Here is a 19959-nt window from a genome sequence, read left to right on the forward strand (position 1 = left end):
TTAGGCATCATTCTTAGTGCTAAGAGTATTTTAAAAAGGCAGAGTACTTGTTACTGCAAGAGGAACAACGGGAAAAGGTCTTTGTGCCTCGTGGATGAATTTGGTAAAGGTACTCCCTCGCAAATAAGTAATGATTCTGGGTCCAAGTTTAGCAGTTGCAGTGTTGTGTAATGTTCTCAATATTGTATCAGATGGTGTTGGTCTGCTTGGTGGAACCATAAACTACTTGGTTTCACATGATGACCCCCCAAGGGTTGCAGTGCTGTACAATGAGAATGTATCAGCTATGGGCCAGCAATTCTTACCAGGTTTTAATCCCAAAACTGAATATGTATGAACCATGACATATTATAGAGGAACACTGCCTCTACGAAACCATGAGATGGAATGCGGCAATACCATTATACGCCGGAATAACATTTTTCTTTATTTTTTCTTTCTTCTTCATTTAAATGCAGATTGTAGAGGACAAGATGCTGGCATTTGATCTTCACAAACGCAACATAAGTTTTTTTTCTGAAAAGAACATGAATCAGAAATGATGAAATTGAGGTTCCACTATAAAACCAATTGGCAATATGCGGAGTAGCCCAAGATCATATAAGCACATAGCAAACCTTGTCCCTCATCAATGTGAGACAACTCTCGAAAAGAAATACATTATTTAAACCTGAAAGTTGTTTCTTTATCCATTTTTTTTCTTTCAAGAAACTTTATGCTTTGCTTTGCAGAAATTTTTCCCAAGAATGAGTGCAGGAAGATTAACGAATGTATCTGGCTGGCAATTTATGCAGACTGAAGCATTCTCTACTGTTCGATGGATGACAACGTATTATTTCCCATCTCCATTCAAGAGAAAGGTTGAATCATTGGGCCATTTACTTCTTTTTTATCACATTTTCTCCTATTTATATAACTCAAATTGATCGATTTTGATATTATGTGAAGTGGATGATGCAGGAATATAATCGTTTTCTTTGCTTTTCGAAATCTGTCATGGTGCTTTGCTTCTTTTGTGATGGTACAGACAGAATTTCATTGATTCACGCTTTAATACACACGAATTTAGCCCAAGTATAACCTCCTAAGAAGGCCAATCTATACACTATTAGACATTCTAGTTACACGGTGACTATTATATCGAGCAGCCGAGTTTTTATAGAGCAATTAACTCCTTCACAGTCATTGGGGATGAGTATTCTGAAGGGCCATCGAAAAGTTTATCCGTTATGATGCCATGAGTTGCCTGTGTAGGATGGTAAAAATCCCAGAAGACATGGTCCCTCCTGTTGGAGCACAAAGATGAAATTGGTGTGCATGGACCCTTGGCATTACGCTTCCCAATCCCACAGCATGCAGCTTTAACCTCTGTAAATCCTGAAATCGAATGAGAAATTTTTGGTTTGTCAGTTAACTTCAAATTCATCCTTTAGTTCTTACAAAGGTGGGAAAATATCTAGCTTATCATGAACCGCATATGTTCAAATTGACGGTTTGACAACACATGCCAGACGGATTGGCCATAGGTTGTTTGCGCTTATAAAGAAGAAAATGAACATATGAGTACCGTAAGAAGCGGGGTTTTGAATGATGTTAGTCAAGATAGTGTAAGTGTCAAAGAGGGTGTAGCTTATGCCCAACGCGGGTTTCAATTGCTGCAACATGGACTTAAGGGCTTCCTTGTACATGACAGACAATGAGTTTGCACCATCATTGCACTCTCCTGTACTTGAATTCCTTTGCGACGGACAGCATCCAACCGGCCCAGTCCCGATGACTACAAATTTTTGCGCGCCTAGAGCATGTATTCTCTGCCGAACAACAAACAAAGCAAGAAACACGTTAAGCATTGAAGTGCAACAGAAGTTTCACCATGCAAACATGGAGCTAAGATAATGCGTGCTTGTTACCTGTAATTGTTCCTTTAGATTCGACACCATCAAATCCGCGTACTGCTGCGGTGTGTATTCATTTTGGAGTTTGGTTTTTTTAATATAGTCGAATATGTCATTGCTTCCAATCACAATTAAAAACAGAGATTTTGAGAGATGGTCATTGGCGCCCTTGGATCCTAATTGTAGCCCAATGTTTTGATGCACTTCTGAGTAGTAGTTTACTTGGTATGACAAAGGTATCGACTGACGCTGTGACAACAAGGGCAATATATATAGGTCAGGCATTAATCGTTGGACAAAGCTATTCTATTTGTCATTCACACGTCAAATCACATTATAAAGCGTTATATTCAAATAAGATATATTTTTAATGATAAATATATTAGATTTCTTCTATTTAGATTCTCTTGACATAGCTTCTTGTTTAAAAGTAAAATTATAGTGCACACTACCATATAATATTATTATTTTATTCAAATTATAACGTAAATAGTAACACCACATCACAATATTTCTGCTACATAAAAATTTCTCCTGATTTTGCGGACTTCACTTTGAACCACATTAGGTGTTGGTATAGAATAACACCCAACTTTTCTTTTAAAAGCTTTTCACTAACTTTGAGAAGTAGGGTTAAATGGATCCCACCCAACTAATATAAAAAAAGGAATTGGGTTCTAAAGCATTTTTAGTGGAACGGAATATACTACAAGTGCTGAATAAAGAGTGATTTTTCTTTTGAAAGAGTGCTGAAAACATTTCACTTACATATTGTTCATCTGAGCCGTTGAAGATTCCAGCTCCTCCGGAGGCGAAGCTAACTCCGTTGACGAAGGATGCTTTTTGCTTGATGGACTTGGAAACAAGTGACAGATATGGTGGCGATGTTGGTAACCCGACTTTCTCAGCTGCCAAACAAAGGATAACAATATTGTATACTACATACCGTAAGTGCCTCTCGTTCTCTCAACATGCATAATGTCACTAGTCATGTTTTATAAACTGAAATAATATTAAACCTACCAAGAAAATCTGCAGAGTTTTTTCCATTGCCAAACCTCCCAGTTGCTACTTTGTCAGGATAATCAACCCCATTATGAGGAAAATTTGCCTTGACGACAGAGATTTTTAGGTAATCGTTGTTACCAACGTCAACTAACGAGTCTCCAAACACATATATGGCCGGAACCATCTGAGCTTCTGAGAGAGTGAAGAAGAAACCAAAAGTGACGAGCGAGAAGACAACGACGAAGAAAGCCTTAGGCAAAACATTAGTGTGACATTTAGCCATGGTTATGGACAAACTGTGTGTAAAAGCTCCCTCAAAATTTGGTATGCGAAGTTTTTGTGTGATAGTTTTGAGGGAAATGAACAAATCGGTGTCCTCTTATAGGGGAGATAAGTTGATGAGTTACGTACGAATGAAGGAGACATTTTTGCCGTGTGGGCTCGATCAGTAGCACTCATCGAAACCTCTTATATCCTGACACTAATATTGTCATTACATATAATTATTTTATCATTTTTCTTCAACTCTTATTTGTCTCTTCCCAAAAGATCAAACTTTTGTCATTGGAATTTACTTTTATTAATTCAAGTAATGTCTTTTGAATAACTAATCCTTTTTTTCTTGATTTAATTGTTAGAACATCTCGTTACCAGTTTCATTAATCATGATCGTCTATCACCATTGATCATTCTCATCATTTCTTGATTGTTCTTTTGGTTAACTACCAATTTCTCTGTTGATTTATTCGTTGAATTTGCTATTTTACGTACCTTTCTTAGTTACATAATCATTGCATAAATATTGATTTTTTTTTAATGAAAGAATAAACATCTAATTCCACCAAATTATTCTCGTTTATAATTTTTTTTAAACAACTATATATTTTCAAGGGCGTGGGAGATAAATTGGTTACGAATTTGTCATCAACGAGATACGAATTCTACCGGATTATTCTCGATTATAATTTATCATCCTTAGAATTAACATTAATCACATCTTTTTTTGTTGCTAAAATTACATTCTTCTCCTTCCCATTTCAAAGAAGGAAAAAACATCATAGAATATGAAATAAAAAAAATAAAAAAAATAAAGGGAAAAAGGATATAGAGAAGAAGAAAGAGACATCCTTCACAGTTCATAACACATATCTCTATCCTTGTCTGCTGCCGGAGTCTAATCTACTGATTGCTGCGTGGATGCACCGTCCCGAGTCCCACACTCCACACTCCACGCACCATCAAACTTTCCTTTATCTTCTTCTTTCGCTATTCTTCCATATTTGAACACCTGTTTGTATTTTTGTGCATTTCAATTTTATTTGATGACCCAAAACAATTGTTTACAGATTTCTCATATGTTGCAATCTTGCATGCTTGTGGTATTTTATAATTGACAGAGTTATGGTGTGCCTGAATTATAAAATACAAAACGTTACTGTCCTCGACTAGATGGACTGGCAATTTGGCAGCGGGTCAGTGGATGGGGATGGTCGATATTCGGTGCGGCCAATGTGTCAATATTACACTCTTAATTCAGTTCGGAATGGTTTACCATTTTCTGGTGTATATTTTAAAGCATGAGATGGTAACAGATATTTTAATCTCTTATACAAACATATCTACTGTTTTCATTTGATGTATTCTCTAATGACAAAAAATTAAGATGCATATGTGAGAAGCTAAAAAAAAAATGTGAAAATCATCTCCCTCAAACAAAACCATCACCAACACAAGGTGTTAAATATTTTTCTTTAGACGGATTTCACCGCCATATGGTTACATAGCATCTTGGTCCAATAAGTCAATGTAAAAAGAAAATTTTCTATAACATTGTATTATGGCACGAGAACGTTACGACAATATTGAACTTATTTTATACAAATCCTTCACAAAATAAGTAAATTAAGAAATATGTAGCGGCCAATGTGTCAATATCACACTTGTTCGGTTGGGAATGGGTTTGCCATTATCTGGTGTGATGGGAAATTTGGCCAAATCCATCGATGGATTTTTTGGATTCTTGTTTGTCCTTAAATTCATCTTCAACTGTTCTTTTTACTCCTTCACTTCAGTTATCAGTTAATTATTTATTTTCTTCTCTTGCATTGATTAATTAATTATTCACCGAATCCAACTTTTAAACTGACTAAACAAAGTGCCTAATTGTAACACGAGCCATCATCTGCCATCATCTTGCAGAAGCTATATTGATTATTTCTGTCAGATAGGATAAATAGTTGTTGAATATTAAATTGTTCGGCCGTTTTTTACGGTATCGGACTAATGACTGTATTATTTATCTTGTGTTTGGTAAAGTACATGATATATCATTGTACTAAATTTTTTTTTTTAAATTATGTTATTATATCTAAAAAAACCTAAATATTTCTCAAATATTATCTTCAAAATACAGCCATCGACACCGCTTACCAGAAACGTAAAATTAAATATTGAATAAAAAGCAGGAGCCATGGAGGTTTGACCGGATCCGACAGCCGACAACTCGTCGGCCATGCTGAAGCAGCGTCAACGCCACTCTCAACTACTCAGAAAATTTAAAACAAAACCCCCAAAATTAGAATCAAATAAAAAAGCCCCCAAAAATTAGAACAAAACCTAATTTCAAATGAACATTGCCCAGACGACATGTTTCCTAATCTTTAAACCCTATCATCAATTCCCAGTCAACATTCTAAAACCCAGTTGAAAAATACCCAAATCACAAAAAGCAGCAAGAAGCTAACCTAAATCCCACTTAAGTTCAAACACCCAAATGACCAAATCTCCCAAATATCACCAACTAATGATTCGAATGTTGTGAGACGAGAGAGAAGCAGTGGTCGGTGCGACTGGTCTTTCTGTCTTTGTGGGCGTCTCCAATTATCAGACACCGAGCGAAGATGAAGAGAGAACAGAGCCGGCGAGAGAAGAAAACGGGGAGAACAGAGCCGGCGAGAGAAGGAGACGGGCCTTTTCGCGCGAGAGAAATAGAGGCCAGTTCGAGTGAGAGAGAGCAAAAAGAACCCGACTTATAATCCGGGCTTTTTGGACGGTTTTATTACTCGGGTGTATGTCGTATAAAACAAGTGGATCATATTAAATTAATTTAGTCTAATTTGATACGGGATGGTGCTCAACGAATGAGTCCGTATTATTAGTCCTTTCTAGTAACTTATACGACCTGCTAAACAAGGCCTTATTGTAAATGTGAGGATGACACTGGTTGATTACCAATTGGAATAATAAGTGTCCGAATTCAAACCCCTCTAGAGTTAAAAAAAAACATATGTATACAGTTTTTTTAGAGAACATATATGTATACTCCACAAGAAGATGACGTGGATAGGGTGGACATCTAGGGAGGCCACGGATGATTCAATATACATGACTTTTCTTGTGTGTGCTATTTTGTTGATCTTTTGGATGTCAAATTTACAACTATGTTGTTTGTCAATCGACAGATTTTTAGTACAAGCTTATTACAGTAAATTACAAACTATGTACAGCGAGGACGGGTTTTTTTTTTTTTTTCTTTTTTTTTAATTTTTTTTTTAGTGAAGGGGTAAATATATTATTAAAAAAAAAACATTACAAACAAAGAAGCCCAAAACAACTAAGTGCAACAGACAAAATGGACCCCATAAACACACACAACAAAGGCCAAAACATACATAACCAAGCCCAAAGTAAACAAAGTAGCCCAGTACACACAAACCACAAAACAGAAAAACCTAAGCAAAAACAGCTAATGTAGTTTCTCCACCCGCTGTCAAAATTCCACATGTCAAACTAAAGTCAACGCCTAGCACCAGCACCTGCGATCTCACCATCCTGAATCCTGTACTTGAGGAAGAAAAAGCCCACACCATCTTCCACATACCGCCAAAATGATCGACGCCAAGGAATAGAGGAAGCTCGCGGGAATAAAGATCTCATGAGTAACAACACCAACAAGGGTGGTGGTGCGAACACCTGAACCAACGTTGTACACACCCTCCTGTAGAAACGCGACAAATCGTGGTAAAAGGAAGCCGAATCGAAGTGAGGATTTGTGGAAAAATAACATAGCCTATTGTTGAAGATGGTAGAGAGAAAAAGGATCGAATAAGAAGGAAGAAACAGGTGATCTGGATTCGGGGGTCAAGATGGTGAAATTATAGGCACAAAAAGTGACAGAACGAAGAGAGCTTGAAGGGTAGGTTGGTATGGGAATGAAAACTGGGCAGGGCTTTCGCCCAAAAACAATAAGCACAAGGGAAAAAAAAAAAAAAGCAAACATAAGGAAAACCAAGAACTGCCACCGACCTTGGCCATAGCTAGGGCCAGTGGCAAAGCAAAGAGTCGAAAACGAAAGGCACTCACACCAGAGGTGAGAATAGCTCTCACTGGAGGAAAGAAAGGCTCTCACTGGACTAGAGATAAAGAAGGAACAAAGTGTTAGTCTTGAATTCTCACCACATTAGCGAGGAGGGTTTGATTGACACAATGGCTTGACGAAAAAAATCTTAATCACTGTGAGATCTAGTCTGCCCCTTACTTTGTCAATCCACATTTTATTTATTTCAAAATTGTTAAAAGGGTTTTTATCACAAATGGTCTCCAAGATTAATCAAACTCATCATTTTGGTCCCTCACTTTCAAAATCAATCAATGTCGTCCCTGACATTCACTACTGCACACTAATTTGGTCATTCCGTTAAGATTCCGTCAATTATTCTGTTAGTTTATATGTGGAACCCACAGATTCAATGAAATGGTGACACGTGGATTACACAAAATAAGGGGTTTTATCGCAAATGGTCCCTGACATTGATCCAACTCCTCACTTTGGTCCCTGAGTTTCAAAAATCGATAAATTTGATCCCTAACTTTCAATACGGCACGCCAATTTAATCATTCTGTTAAAGTTTCATAACTATTTTTGTCCCATTAATCCAATCATATGCTACCATGTGGATTAACTACAAGAAACTTTTTTTTCTTTTTTTTTTAAGATTTAAAACTAAAAGTGAAATAAGAAACTAAAAATCAAAAATAAAAGAAAAAAAAGTCATCGTCATTTTCATTAGGGTATGCTCAAAAAGAAAAGGAAGGCACACACCACTAGTACTTAGCCTCCTGAACTCACTCATCATTCTTTATAGTCGGTTATAATCCTATCAAATTTGAATTGAATTTGGATTTGGTTTTATCGAATTTAGATTGAATTTTTTTTCAAATTGGGGTTGTGAGATGCAAGAAAAATACCATAGTGGAATACTAGTTCATTGGTTCACTCTTAAAAATAATAGTTTCCAATACTTCATCCACGTGGAGCCATATGATTGGATTAATGGGACCACATCAGCACATAAACGAAAAATATGAATGAAATTCTAACGGAATGAGTACATTGATGTGCGTAGTGAAAGTTAGAGACCAAATTTATCGATTTTTGAAACTCATGGACCAAAATGAGGAGTTGGATCAATGTTAAGGACAATTTGCGATAAAAACCCTTATTTTGTGTAAATCCACAGGTCACAATTTAATTGGATTTGTGGGTCCCACATACAAACTAACTGAATAGTTGACAGAATCTTAACGGAATGACCAAATTGATGCGGAATAGTGAATGTCAGGGATGATATTGATTGATTTTGAAAGTGAGAGACCAAAATGATGAGTTTGATAAATCTAAGGGACCATTTATGATAAAAACTGTTGTTAAAATAGGATAGGCTGATACAACAAAGTTTTCGGTGTTGCACATGAATACGTCTCGTCTATCATCCCAAGATTGGCCCTGGCATGAAGCATGTGGAGTTCCGGACAAGATCCTTTAGTCAACCCTAACGACCTCCGAAAAAAAAAAGAGGCAAATCATGTAAATAGGTGAATCCATTCTTTTTCTCTAGATGTTCATAATCCAAAGCTTGGCTTGTTGGTTGGGCCTCTTGGTGTTAATATATCTAGATTCTAGTGTCGTGTATGAAACCACCCACACTTGTTATTCTAGTTGTGGTTTTTTATTTTGGGCTAGAAAATGGCCTTTTAATTGTATTTAGGTTTATTTACACCGTCGTCTTCTGATACTCAATTTAATCTTATTTTGTTCTCTGAAACTTAAAATGTCTCACTTAACCTCTTGAGTGTCAAGTTGAATTAACATTGTACATGTGGCAATGACACGGCTACAATTCTACGAATTACTGGTCCCCACCTTTGCCATGTCAAAAGATTTTAACATATTTTTTTACTGAGTCAATAGAATGGGATAATCACGTGAGACAGAAAGTTAACATTCAAGGGATTGAGTGTGACTTTTTGAGTTTCAGGGGGCAAAACGAGAATAAGTTGAGTTTCGGGAGACAATGTGTAACATCCCACATCACCTAGGGGAGTGGATCATGTAAGCCTTATATGTATATTCTCATCTCTACCTAGCACGAGGCCTTTTGGGAGCTCACTGGCTTTGGTTTCCATCTGAACTCCAAAGTTAAGCGAGTGCGCGCGAGAGCAATCCCATGATGGGTGACTTACTGGGAAGTTATCATGTGAGTTCCCATAAACAAAACCGTGAGGGTGTGGTAGGGGCCCAAAGCGGACAATATCGTGCTACGATGGAGTCAAGTTCAGGATGTGGTGAGGGCCTGAGCCAAGATGTGTCAATTTGGTATCAGAGTCAATCTTTGGCCGGAAGTGTGCCGACGAGGACGTCGAGCCCCTAAGGGGGGTGGATTGTAACATCCCACATAGCCCAAGGGAATGGATCATGTAAGCCTTATATGTATATTCTCATCTCTACCTAGCACGAGGCCTTTTGGGAGCTCACTGGCTTTGGGTTCCGTAGGAACTCCGAAGTTAAGCGAGTTCGTGCGAGAGCAATCCCAGGATGGGTGACCCACTGGGAAGTTCTCATGTGAGTTCCCAGAAACAAAACCATGAGGGTGTGGTAGGGCCCAAAGCGGACAATATTGTGTTATGATAGAGTCGAGCGCGGGATATGGTGGGAGCCTGGGCCGGGATGTGACACAGTGTAAATAAGCCTTGTATTTACAACATAATCTTCATAATTCCTTTATGTGATAAAAACACCCTTATTCCTATACAAAGTTGAGGTTGCAACTAGTCAGCAATATAAATAGTAGCCCAATTACTTATAAGCTCTTGCAAAATTTGGTCAACCACCGATTCAGAATTGTGTCCTTCATATTCTCACAAATACAATCAAGAGATTCAAACTTGATATTTTATTTGAAAAAAGAAAATCAGTGACACAATAAAAACTATTTTCATTTATTATGTGGTACTTCAACTTGATTACTCAATTTCTTTCGTTTATTTTCATATATTCATTTAACTCTTTAATCTACAAGTCATTTTATATAGTTTCATATTAAAATACATTATTTACTAAGCAAAAAACAACAAAATCCAAAAATCCAATCCAATGGACTCCTTCTTATTGTTTATCTAAGCCACATTAATCATGGGACATGCCTTGATAATGAATTTTGGGTAAATTATATTTTCATACATCAGGTTTGAGGTCTATTTCAATTCCTTACAACATTTTTAAAACATTTCACTTTCATGCCTTAAGTACTATTTTATTTCAAAATAATACTTCTGTTACATTTTCCATCCATTGATCCGTTAAGTGCTGACGTGGCTGCCACATATATGCCACGTGGCTACCAAATGTCTGCCACGTGGCAAAAGAAATAATTTTTTTTTTAAAAACCTGAATTTTCTCAACACAAAAAATAAAAATAAAAAAAATATTGAAACCATCCCATCTCCCCGCAACCACCCCCCACATCCCTAAACCTACAACAACAACAACAAGTAGGAGGAGGAAAAGGAAAAAAAAAAAATGGCCAAACTGAGTTCGTCCCTCCACACCCAAAAACCCTCAACCTAGAAGAAGAAGAAGAGTTCAACTGCAGCTCCCATTCTCCCACCTCAACCATCAACCAGTCCCTGTCATTTGAGTCAAAACCCAGGTCTTCTTTCGTCCACCCAAGAAACCCCCACCCTTTATCTTTGTCCGAACGCCACCCAAAACCACCAAAGACAAAGAAGGGGGAGTGAGACAGAGAAAGGAGAGTGAGAAATGGATTTCAATTTCAACTCCAACAAAGCGGAGGCGGCTGGTTCATGGTCGTGCCAGGGGGTGGGGAAGGCAGCTGGGTCACCGCGGGGGGAGGGGGAAAGGCAGGTGGGTCGCCACCATCGGCTTCTTCTTCTTCTTCTTCGACTGGGTTTGGGCTAATTTTTTTTTTTTTTTTTCCTTCCTTCTTCTTCTTCTTCTTCTTGTTGTTGCAGGTTTAGGGATGTGGGCGGTGGTTGCACAGAGATGGGATGGCTTTCTTTTTTTTTTTCTTTTTCTTTTTTTTTTTGTGTTGAGAAAATTCAGGTTTAAAAAAAAAAAAAAAATTGCCACGTGACAGACATTTGGCAGCCATGTCAGCACTTAACGGATCAATGGATGGAAAAATGTAACGGAGGTATTATTTTGAAATAAAATAGTACTTAAGGTATGAAAGTGAAATGGTTTGAAAATGTTGTAAGGAATTGAAATAAACCTCAAACCTGATATATGAAAATGTAATTTACCCATGAATTTTCCTATAAAATTTGCACGAGTGTTTGTGGTAAATAGACACAAGCACCAACCATTATGGTAGGTTAATATTTTTCTAGCTATGCTTAGTAGGATATTTTGCAAATAGACCTTGTCACACGATATATATGGGAGGTGAGTTGAGTTACTCAGAAGCAACATAAACTCTTATTACAGAACTTCAAGTCTGCAATCAGAAAACAAAGTGAAAAGGAAAAAGAACTTAGTCATAAAATGGCTAATAATGTTGCTCATCATGAAGTTAATTTTCAATTTGAAAATCATTGTTTGTAAAATATGAGTTTTTAAAGATTTTAACTCAATCAAAGCTCTCCTTTCTCCATATTATCATCTCTCATTGTCTCTGATCTTTCTCTCCTCGCCATCTTTTTCTTTTCTTTGCTCTCTCTCTCTCTCTCTCGTCCAATTTCTGCCTCTCTTCTCATTATTATCAGGTTCAGACTCCACAACACTGTTCCTCCGAACAATCCCATCAACCCATCGGTGGACATCGCCTCGATTTTGACACAATGTTGAAGGAGAAGCTCCACTGACACGCTATTGCATAGAAGAATGGGTCTAAGTCGGTTTCATCTCCGATGCCAAGGAGTTCGTGCCCACGCTAGTTTGAATTCAACCAAAGAAATATTATTTTCACAAATTTAACCAAACAAGTTTTCAAAATTTTGAGATTTAAAACCAAAATTATTCTTAAGAGATGTACTTGAAAAATGATTTTAGGGACAATCAAAGTTTTTTAATAGAATACCAAACACACCTTAAACTTGCTACCAATAACATAATTGAAAGATAAAACTATTCTTCCAAGTCATCGGTAGTGTACTTGTACGTGTGCATGCATCTTAGTACCCTAGGGAGATAATCACATACTTGTATTAGAAGTTACGACTGGTGATAAGGAATTACTTAAGTGCGATGCATACATGTCAACCAGATTAATAAATTAAATGGAAACTAGCTTTTTCACGTTGATTGGGAAGGTGTATTGTAAAGGACCAGAAAGAATATAATCCACAAAGATGCGATGTGCTGCCTCTGTTGGATGAGTTCTGTCCCAGAAGAGATGGTTGCTTCTGTTGCTGCAGTACGTTGCGAATGGTAGGCATGGAGCATCCGCATTAAGCTTCCCAAGACCACAGCAAGCAGCTTTAACCTCAGCAAATCCTGAATAAATTAATGTAATTACTGATTAAGACAGTAAGATATTTTTCTTTTCGAACTGTTAATTTTGATGCGGATTCTTATTTGACAATACATCATCTGGTCTGGCAAGAAAACTTTATCCAATCGATTGAATTTGATATAACGTGCACAAGAAGGAAAATATTTTATGGAATTTCAATTACCGTAAGCTGTTGGATTCTGAATGAAGTTGTGCATGACGCTGTAACCATCAAAGCAGGAGTAGTTTATGCCCTTGAGCTCCGATTTCAAGTTCTTCAACATTGATATAAGAACTTTATTGTACTTAGCTGACAACTGATTAACGTCAGCCTTGCATTCTTGATCGGATCGCTCATTTCTTTCTGACGGGGTGCACCCGATAAGCGCAATTCCAACGATGACAAATTTACGAGCGCCATAATCGTATAAACGCTGCAAAAAGACAATTAAATTAAGATAAATGTGATAATATTAGGCGTTGATATTGAAGGAATTATTGTGTTAATTACCTTCACTTGTTGTTTAAGTGTGAGAACCATGGAGTTAACATACTGCTGAGGTGTGCTCCTATTACTGGTGGAGGAGTCAAAGTAGGTGTAGATGTCATTGCTTCCAATGATAATGGTGAAGAGAGATTTTGATAGATGTTTTTGTGCTTTGAAGGTTCCTATCTGTTGCCCAAGGCCTTCCTTCACTGACAAATAATAATCTACTTGTTCTCCCAAAGATATTGACTGGGGCTGATCAGACAAAGAAAAATAATTAAACTGATTTAATATTATCAACAATTTAGTGTGTGTGTGTGTCTGTGTGTGTCTGTGTGTCTATACATATAAAGCTGTGTTTTGACTTACATATTGTTGATCCTCTTTGAAGATTTTAGCAGCTCCAGAAGCAAAGTTCACACCATTTAGGAAGAGGTTATAGCTCTTGTTCAATTTAGATGCCATAGAAAGATATGGTGGTATGGTAGGTAAGCCCATTTTCTCAGCTGCCAACATTTTAAAATTAAATAATATTATCATAATAATGTATTGTTAATACACATAATACAAAAATAATGCATTAGAAACAAAAAGAAAACTAGACATGTTTCAAACTGCGATTGTGCAAGGTTGAAAATTCTTGAGTGCTAGGTTGAAACTAGACACGTTTCAAAATAATGCATTAGAAACAAAAAGAAAACTAGACGTGTTTTATTTATCAATACAATACCCTATCTACAACCAATGTCATCAACCAAATTATAAAACATAGGCTAATTAATAACACTATGCAACTATATTACATTAGAAAGAGATGACTTGTTCCTGGTAAGAAACCAACTACTATGTTAAAAGTGAAGGTGTGGCAAAAATATATATGCACTCTCAAATTTAGTTTGAACTAACTTCTGCACCTTATCAACCAACTACTAATAGCTTCTACGGCTAATAATGTGAGGAGCATTTATTATCTAACTGCTATTTTGAAGGGCCTTTTGAGCTTTCGGATGCCGTTTCATTGGTCAGTAACCAGCTCGAGAGTCTGCTCAACCAGGAAACCCAGAAACTGTCACATAAAAAATATATGATCTAACGATTAAAACATTCAGAATATAGGATACTCCGATTATACTAGATATCCTGTGATTTTTATGGCACTGGAAAGACTGGACTAGGAAGTCTCAAATTCAAATACTTTCTACGATTTCTTTCCTTGAAAAAGTAGCAGCATTGCCTACACACGAAGAAATCCCGGACACACATAACAACAAGGTACATCACTACATATAAATTCTGTTGTGAAGCAATTTAGAATACTATGTTGTTAGACTGTGAATCTGAACCGTTAATCCAAATAGTGAGATATAAATTGACAGTCTGATGAAGTTGCATGCTAAATGTTTAACAACTATAACCAAAAACTTGCAATTTAGCAAGGAAATGAAAGCTGATATTTTCCTAGTAACAAGCCGTAACAAATTAAGATTACAACTTACCGAGAAGATCTGCAGCATTCTTGCCGTTACAAAATCTGCCGGTTGGCTGTTTGGTCGGAAAGTCGAGGCCATTGTGAGGAAAGTTTGCTTTGGCAAGAGAAAACTGGAGGTAATTGTTGTTGCCCACATCTACCAACGAGTCCCCGAAAACATACATGGCCGGAACTACACGCGCCTCCGTGACAGTGAATCCCAGAAGGTTGGAGGGAGAGAAGAGAAAGGAGATGATCAGACTCATGAGAAGGAAAAGTCTGGAAGCCATGGTTGTAACTGCTGCTCTCACATTCACACTGCCCTCCCCCATTACATTACACTAGTAAATATATCAAGTGTAAGGAGGTGAGGAGTTTGGTTTATACATAAAGAGCATCAGTAAATGAGGTGTACATGTCCGTTTATGAAATTAAAGTCTATACATATGGATGAGAATTCCCGTGAAGATTCCGAATATCACTTTATTCTGTCTATTTATTGTACATTATATGATTAATTTTTGTTAGATATTTTTTTTATTCAATTTTAAGTAAAATATTTAAAATAATTTATAACAGCAGGATAATAGATGAACAAGATGAAGTGATTCTCAAGATCTTCACAAAGAAGATCTGGATAGGATCCTATTTCTATATATATAACTGAAATATGAATTTACTTTTGTAATTTAATTTTCTTTATTTAAAAACTCTCTTAGTCAACCAAAAGATAATGAAAATATTATTTAGTCTTCTTTCACAGCAAAAAAATGATAGGCAACAAAACCAGATTTTGTTTTTTTATTAAAGCCTCACCTACATATGATTTTAACATATCCAAACTACAAATTAATAAAATCATTTTTGTCAACCAAGAAAGAGTAAAAAAATTATTTAGTCTTTTATCACAACAAAAAAAAAATAATGGGTAATAATGTAATTTTACAAAACCAAATTTTGTTATTTTTTATTGAAATCTTACCTACACGTGATTTTAAAATAAATCTAATATTAAAAAAAATATAAAATAAAAAGCAAAAACCTCTCTTCCCAGTCCTCACCCCCCTCCCCCCACGTTGAATCTGAATTTTCACCGAATCCTCTTTGTGAGGATCCCGATGATCCGTAAATCATATCCGTTCATCGTCCATCGTGTAGTCAGAAATTATTTTAAATAATTTTATTTAAAATTAAATAAAAATAGTATCTGACAAAAACTAACCGCACAATGTATGATGAACGAATACGATTTTTGAATCCTCAACATCCTCATCTAAAGTATCATGAGAGGATCCTATTGGCCCCATGTTCTCTTTCTCTCCTTCCTATTTTAAAAACAAAAATAAAATGTTCACACACACTGGGCATATGCTAATTTTTCTCTTAAAAAAAAACCAATAACTAGCTCCAATTAAACAAATTCATTAATTAAGTTCCCACTCCTCAACCACTAACTCGTTTGTTCAACAAATTCATTAATTAAGTTTAACATCTAATTTGTCTTTTTAGATGTCTAAAATGCTTCTAATCACATTTTGACTTTGGATTTATAAGATATTTTAGTCAAAAATTAATTTACCCATTCGCATATCTTTGGCTTCACTAAGATGTAGATAAAATAGAACCCCACATCTAATCGGTTTTCATTGACTGGTTATCTTGGCTCCACTAAGATACAAAATTTTCATTATAGTATAACAATTAGGAATTGTTATTGACAATCCTAAAATCTTATTTTACACTCCAAATTTCTATAATTAAAAAGAAAAATAGACTTATAAGAATTGTAAAATAAGATTATTTGAGTGCTAATAACAGTTCCCTAACAATTTACATATAACAGATTCAACGTTAATATAACGTCCTGGTATAGAGCAATACATCTCCATTATAAGTTGCGTTTGTCAATGAAGTTTGGGGATTTGGATCCTCTCCTAAGCTTAGGAGGACCTCCTAAGCAAATCACATGGGCTGTTAGATTTTGATCCAACGACTACAAACAGGGTCCTTCTAAAAATTATAATAATTGTAACTATTGGATCAAAATATAACGACCTGTGTGATTTGCTCAGGAAGCTCAGCCTCCTAAGCTCAGGAAAGAATCCAAATCCGAAGTTTGGTGGGATTTTAAAGTCTCATTGAAGCAACCTCTAGCTACTCGTCAAATGAAATGGCATCCCGTATTCCCTATTCGGAATGAAAGCTATAAATGTAGTTTGCTTTTATATTTGGTTGAGACGAACCTGCAAAAACATATATCTTATCGACCCTTTTTTTTCTTCTTCTCTTTTTCCCTTTTATATTTGTATATTCTTAATTACCCAAAATCAGTCACTTAGTACTACAGTTTAGTAATATTCTTTCACTTGTAAGTGAGAGGTATTAGGTTTGATTTTCACCAAAGACGAATTTAAACCACATTATTGCTACCTATTTGTAAGGATTAGCTCACCCCCTTCCTCTTAATATAGATAATTTTGTAAGGATTAGCCCACCCCTTCCTCTTAATATAGATAATATCGTTTGTTAAAAAAAAAAATTACACAAAATCATTTTCCAAATATTTTCATAGCACGTATCATGTATCCTCTATTACATTATTGCCCTAGCAAAGGGCATTTAACATAAAGAAAATTAATAAAAAGGGATTGAAAACTTTGAGTTTTAACGATAAAGATAAAATAAATGGTAAAGTTAGTGAATAGTATCAAGATTGACTTTTTAGTGTAAAATATGATTTTTCGTTAAAATGAACAGTACCGGAAACTTTTCGTTAAAGTTATCTTTAACATATGCTTGATATGCATGTTTTTCCAAACCGTCTAAAGGGAGATGCATCTTTTAAAAAAAAAAGGTGTGCTACATTGTCGAAGCCATCCTTCGAGTTTGGTATTGATAAAGCAAGAACATTGTTAAATTTCATAGGGTGCCAAACCTATATTTATCCGAGATATATATAGGGTTTAGGGCCAACAATATAGAACAATTATTATTCAATAGTCCAAACTATTTAGTAGTACGAGAAATGAAGGGGCAAAATTGAATTGAGGAAATATTATTTTTGCTTACTTCCTAATCTAATGGATATAAAGTCGGACTATCTAATAGTTCGAACTATTGAAGAGTTAACCCTATATAGAATAAGAATTGTCCATGTTGAGTAGTTTTCAGCAGTGCGACATTTGTATGTTTGGAAGTTCTCTTAGAAGTCTTTTAGATGTTCAAAAGTACTTCTCACAACGTTTGAAAGAAAAAGTTACAAGTGTTTATAAGTTACAAAGTAGTTAGGTTATGTTGCTTTTTCAAAGAAACACCACTTCAAAAAGTATTTTCAAGTGCTTTTCTTCTATTTTTAATAAAAGTTTCAACACTCTTCTAACAAAAGTGCTTCCATTGAAAGCACTATAATTAAAATCCCTTATGATTTTATAAAAGAGAGTAATCACTCAAATAAATTAAGCACAACAGCAACAAGCCCCCTCATTAAAGAGAATTAACTAGCGGAAAACATCGTTTCATGTAAGTCTATGTCTTATAATAAAAGAGAATTGTTATTAGTACTCCAAAAATTTCATTTGGCACTCCAAGCATTCTATAATTAGAAAGAAAAATACACTTGTGAGGAGTGTAGAATGAGATTTTTGAAGTGCTAATAATAATTCTCTAATTAAAAATGTATATTGTTATATGAGTCACGTAACAAGTGGGACCATAATTCATGCGTCCTCTGCAATGTCCATTCTATATGTAAATGACGATGGAACTGTTTTGTGACACTTGGTCTTCTAATCTACCTACATTGCGCTTCGATAAGGCTTATACGTGGTTCGATCTCATTTAACGATTGATATATTATTAATTAGCAATGCACTGCCATCCGGATGCTTAACAAAACGGAGTAGGATTCTCTTCTTTTTTATTACCATCCATTTCCATTCCTTCTTCTAATACTCTTCTTTTTGTCTTATTCTTTATATAAAAAAATTCAAAACAAGATATAGACGCGGCGTAATCGCAACCGTTTAAATAAAAAGAGATAAAAGGGAAAAGAGATTAGGAAGGTTCCTGACAAAACAAGATTTTGGGTGATTATACTATTTGTTGTCGCTCGTGAGTCCTCGTTTTATACATACATGTGTGTGTGGCGCTCGCGCGCGTATTGGTGCATGCTAACTCGGAGTTTGCTGCTATTTTATATTTAATTTGTCTCTGTCGACCAATCTTTGAGAAAAATCAACGGCACGCCACATCAAGAAAAAAAAGTTCAAAGTTTATCAACTTTGGGATGGCTACCCAAAAATTTGGAATAAATAAGAAGAGGATTTCATCTTCATACGCAATGCAAGCATCCAGACCCACACTAGTTCTTGTGTGATTCTTTAGTTTTCTGAAATTTAGAATTGTGTTTTAATTTTCACTTAATCTTTTAGAAAAGAGAAGTAATTTCACACATTCATTTTAGCTTGTTACACACTCCTATTAAATCTTGATCATTGATTTCGCTTGATTTGTTTAATCTGATGACCATAAGTAAAGAAAAGTGTGTGTGAAGCTAAAAAAGTATGTGAAAATTACCTCCATTCAAAAATTCTCAAACAAAAACTTTAATGGCAAAATCGAAAATTCCAATCCAGCTTGCATTCTAATACAGTGTGCTATGTGTGATCCTTCGTTTGTTTGAGTGCTCCTTTGTTTGCATTGACCGGACTACCGGTTATCTATATACATACAAAAGGAAAAGATATAAAAAGGTGAAGCTTTCATGATACTCAATTGTCCTTCTTCCCCTAAGATTTCAAAAAATAAATTTACAGAAAAAACCATGTAGGGTGGTTAGTAAATTTATTATTTTTTGAAATATTAATACAAAATAATAATATCTAAAATAAGTAAAATTAAGACAAAAACAGTAATAAAGAGCTAATTACCACATGTGTGAGTATGTGGCAAGAGACTAGCTAGTGTCTATATGTTAGGCGTTCAAATAGAAAGTGAGCTAAGTACCATATGCATAGGTGTGTGACAAGAGGTTAATGTCTATATGTTAGGCTTTTCGATAGAAAATGCGAACAATCGGATGTACTGTTTCTCATGAATCACCACTAGTGGTTCCTTTATGACTTGGATCAATAAAAATAATTTGTAGTACAAACAAAAAAAAAACACTCAATTAACTCAGCAACCATATTTAGATATCCCGAGTTATTCCTTGCCGGAACACACAAAACAAACATATGAACTAGGTAAAGAGAAATGAAAAAGAGATGTTTCCATTTCATCAAAATCATAAACTTTTTCTACTGTCGTATG

General features: G+C 35.6%; 2 protein-coding genes across 2 annotated transcripts; both read right to left on the reverse strand.

Moving 5' to 3' along the window:
* Positions 1-1156: 1156 nt before the first annotated feature.
* LOC137714802 (GDSL esterase/lipase At5g55050-like) lies at positions 1157-3186 on the reverse strand. The gene is made up of 5 exons (XM_068453937.1): positions 2919-3186; positions 2664-2803; positions 1911-2144; positions 1568-1811; positions 1157-1377 (listed from the first exon to the last, which is right to left on the reverse strand). The coding sequence occupies exons 1-5, from the start codon at positions 3184-3186 to the stop codon at positions 1157-1159; spliced, it is 1107 nt and encodes a 368-aa protein (XP_068310038.1).
* Positions 3187-12255: 9069 nt separating this feature from the next.
* LOC137714092 (GDSL esterase/lipase At5g55050-like) lies at positions 12256-15049 on the reverse strand. The gene is made up of 5 exons (XM_068453381.1): positions 14678-15049; positions 13551-13687; positions 13206-13436; positions 12879-13128; positions 12256-12696 (listed from the first exon to the last, which is right to left on the reverse strand). The coding sequence occupies exons 1-5, from the start codon at positions 14979-14981 to the stop codon at positions 12476-12478; spliced, it is 1143 nt and encodes a 380-aa protein (XP_068309482.1). The 5' UTR covers positions 14982-15049; the 3' UTR covers positions 12256-12475.
* Positions 15050-19959: the final 4910 nt, after the last annotated feature.

This window comes from Pyrus communis, chromosome 14 (genome assembly GCF_963583255.1).
Source record: "Pyrus communis chromosome 14, drPyrComm1.1, whole genome shotgun sequence".
In the NCBI taxonomy this organism is placed as follows: domain Eukaryota; kingdom Viridiplantae; phylum Streptophyta; class Magnoliopsida; order Rosales; family Rosaceae; genus Pyrus; species Pyrus communis.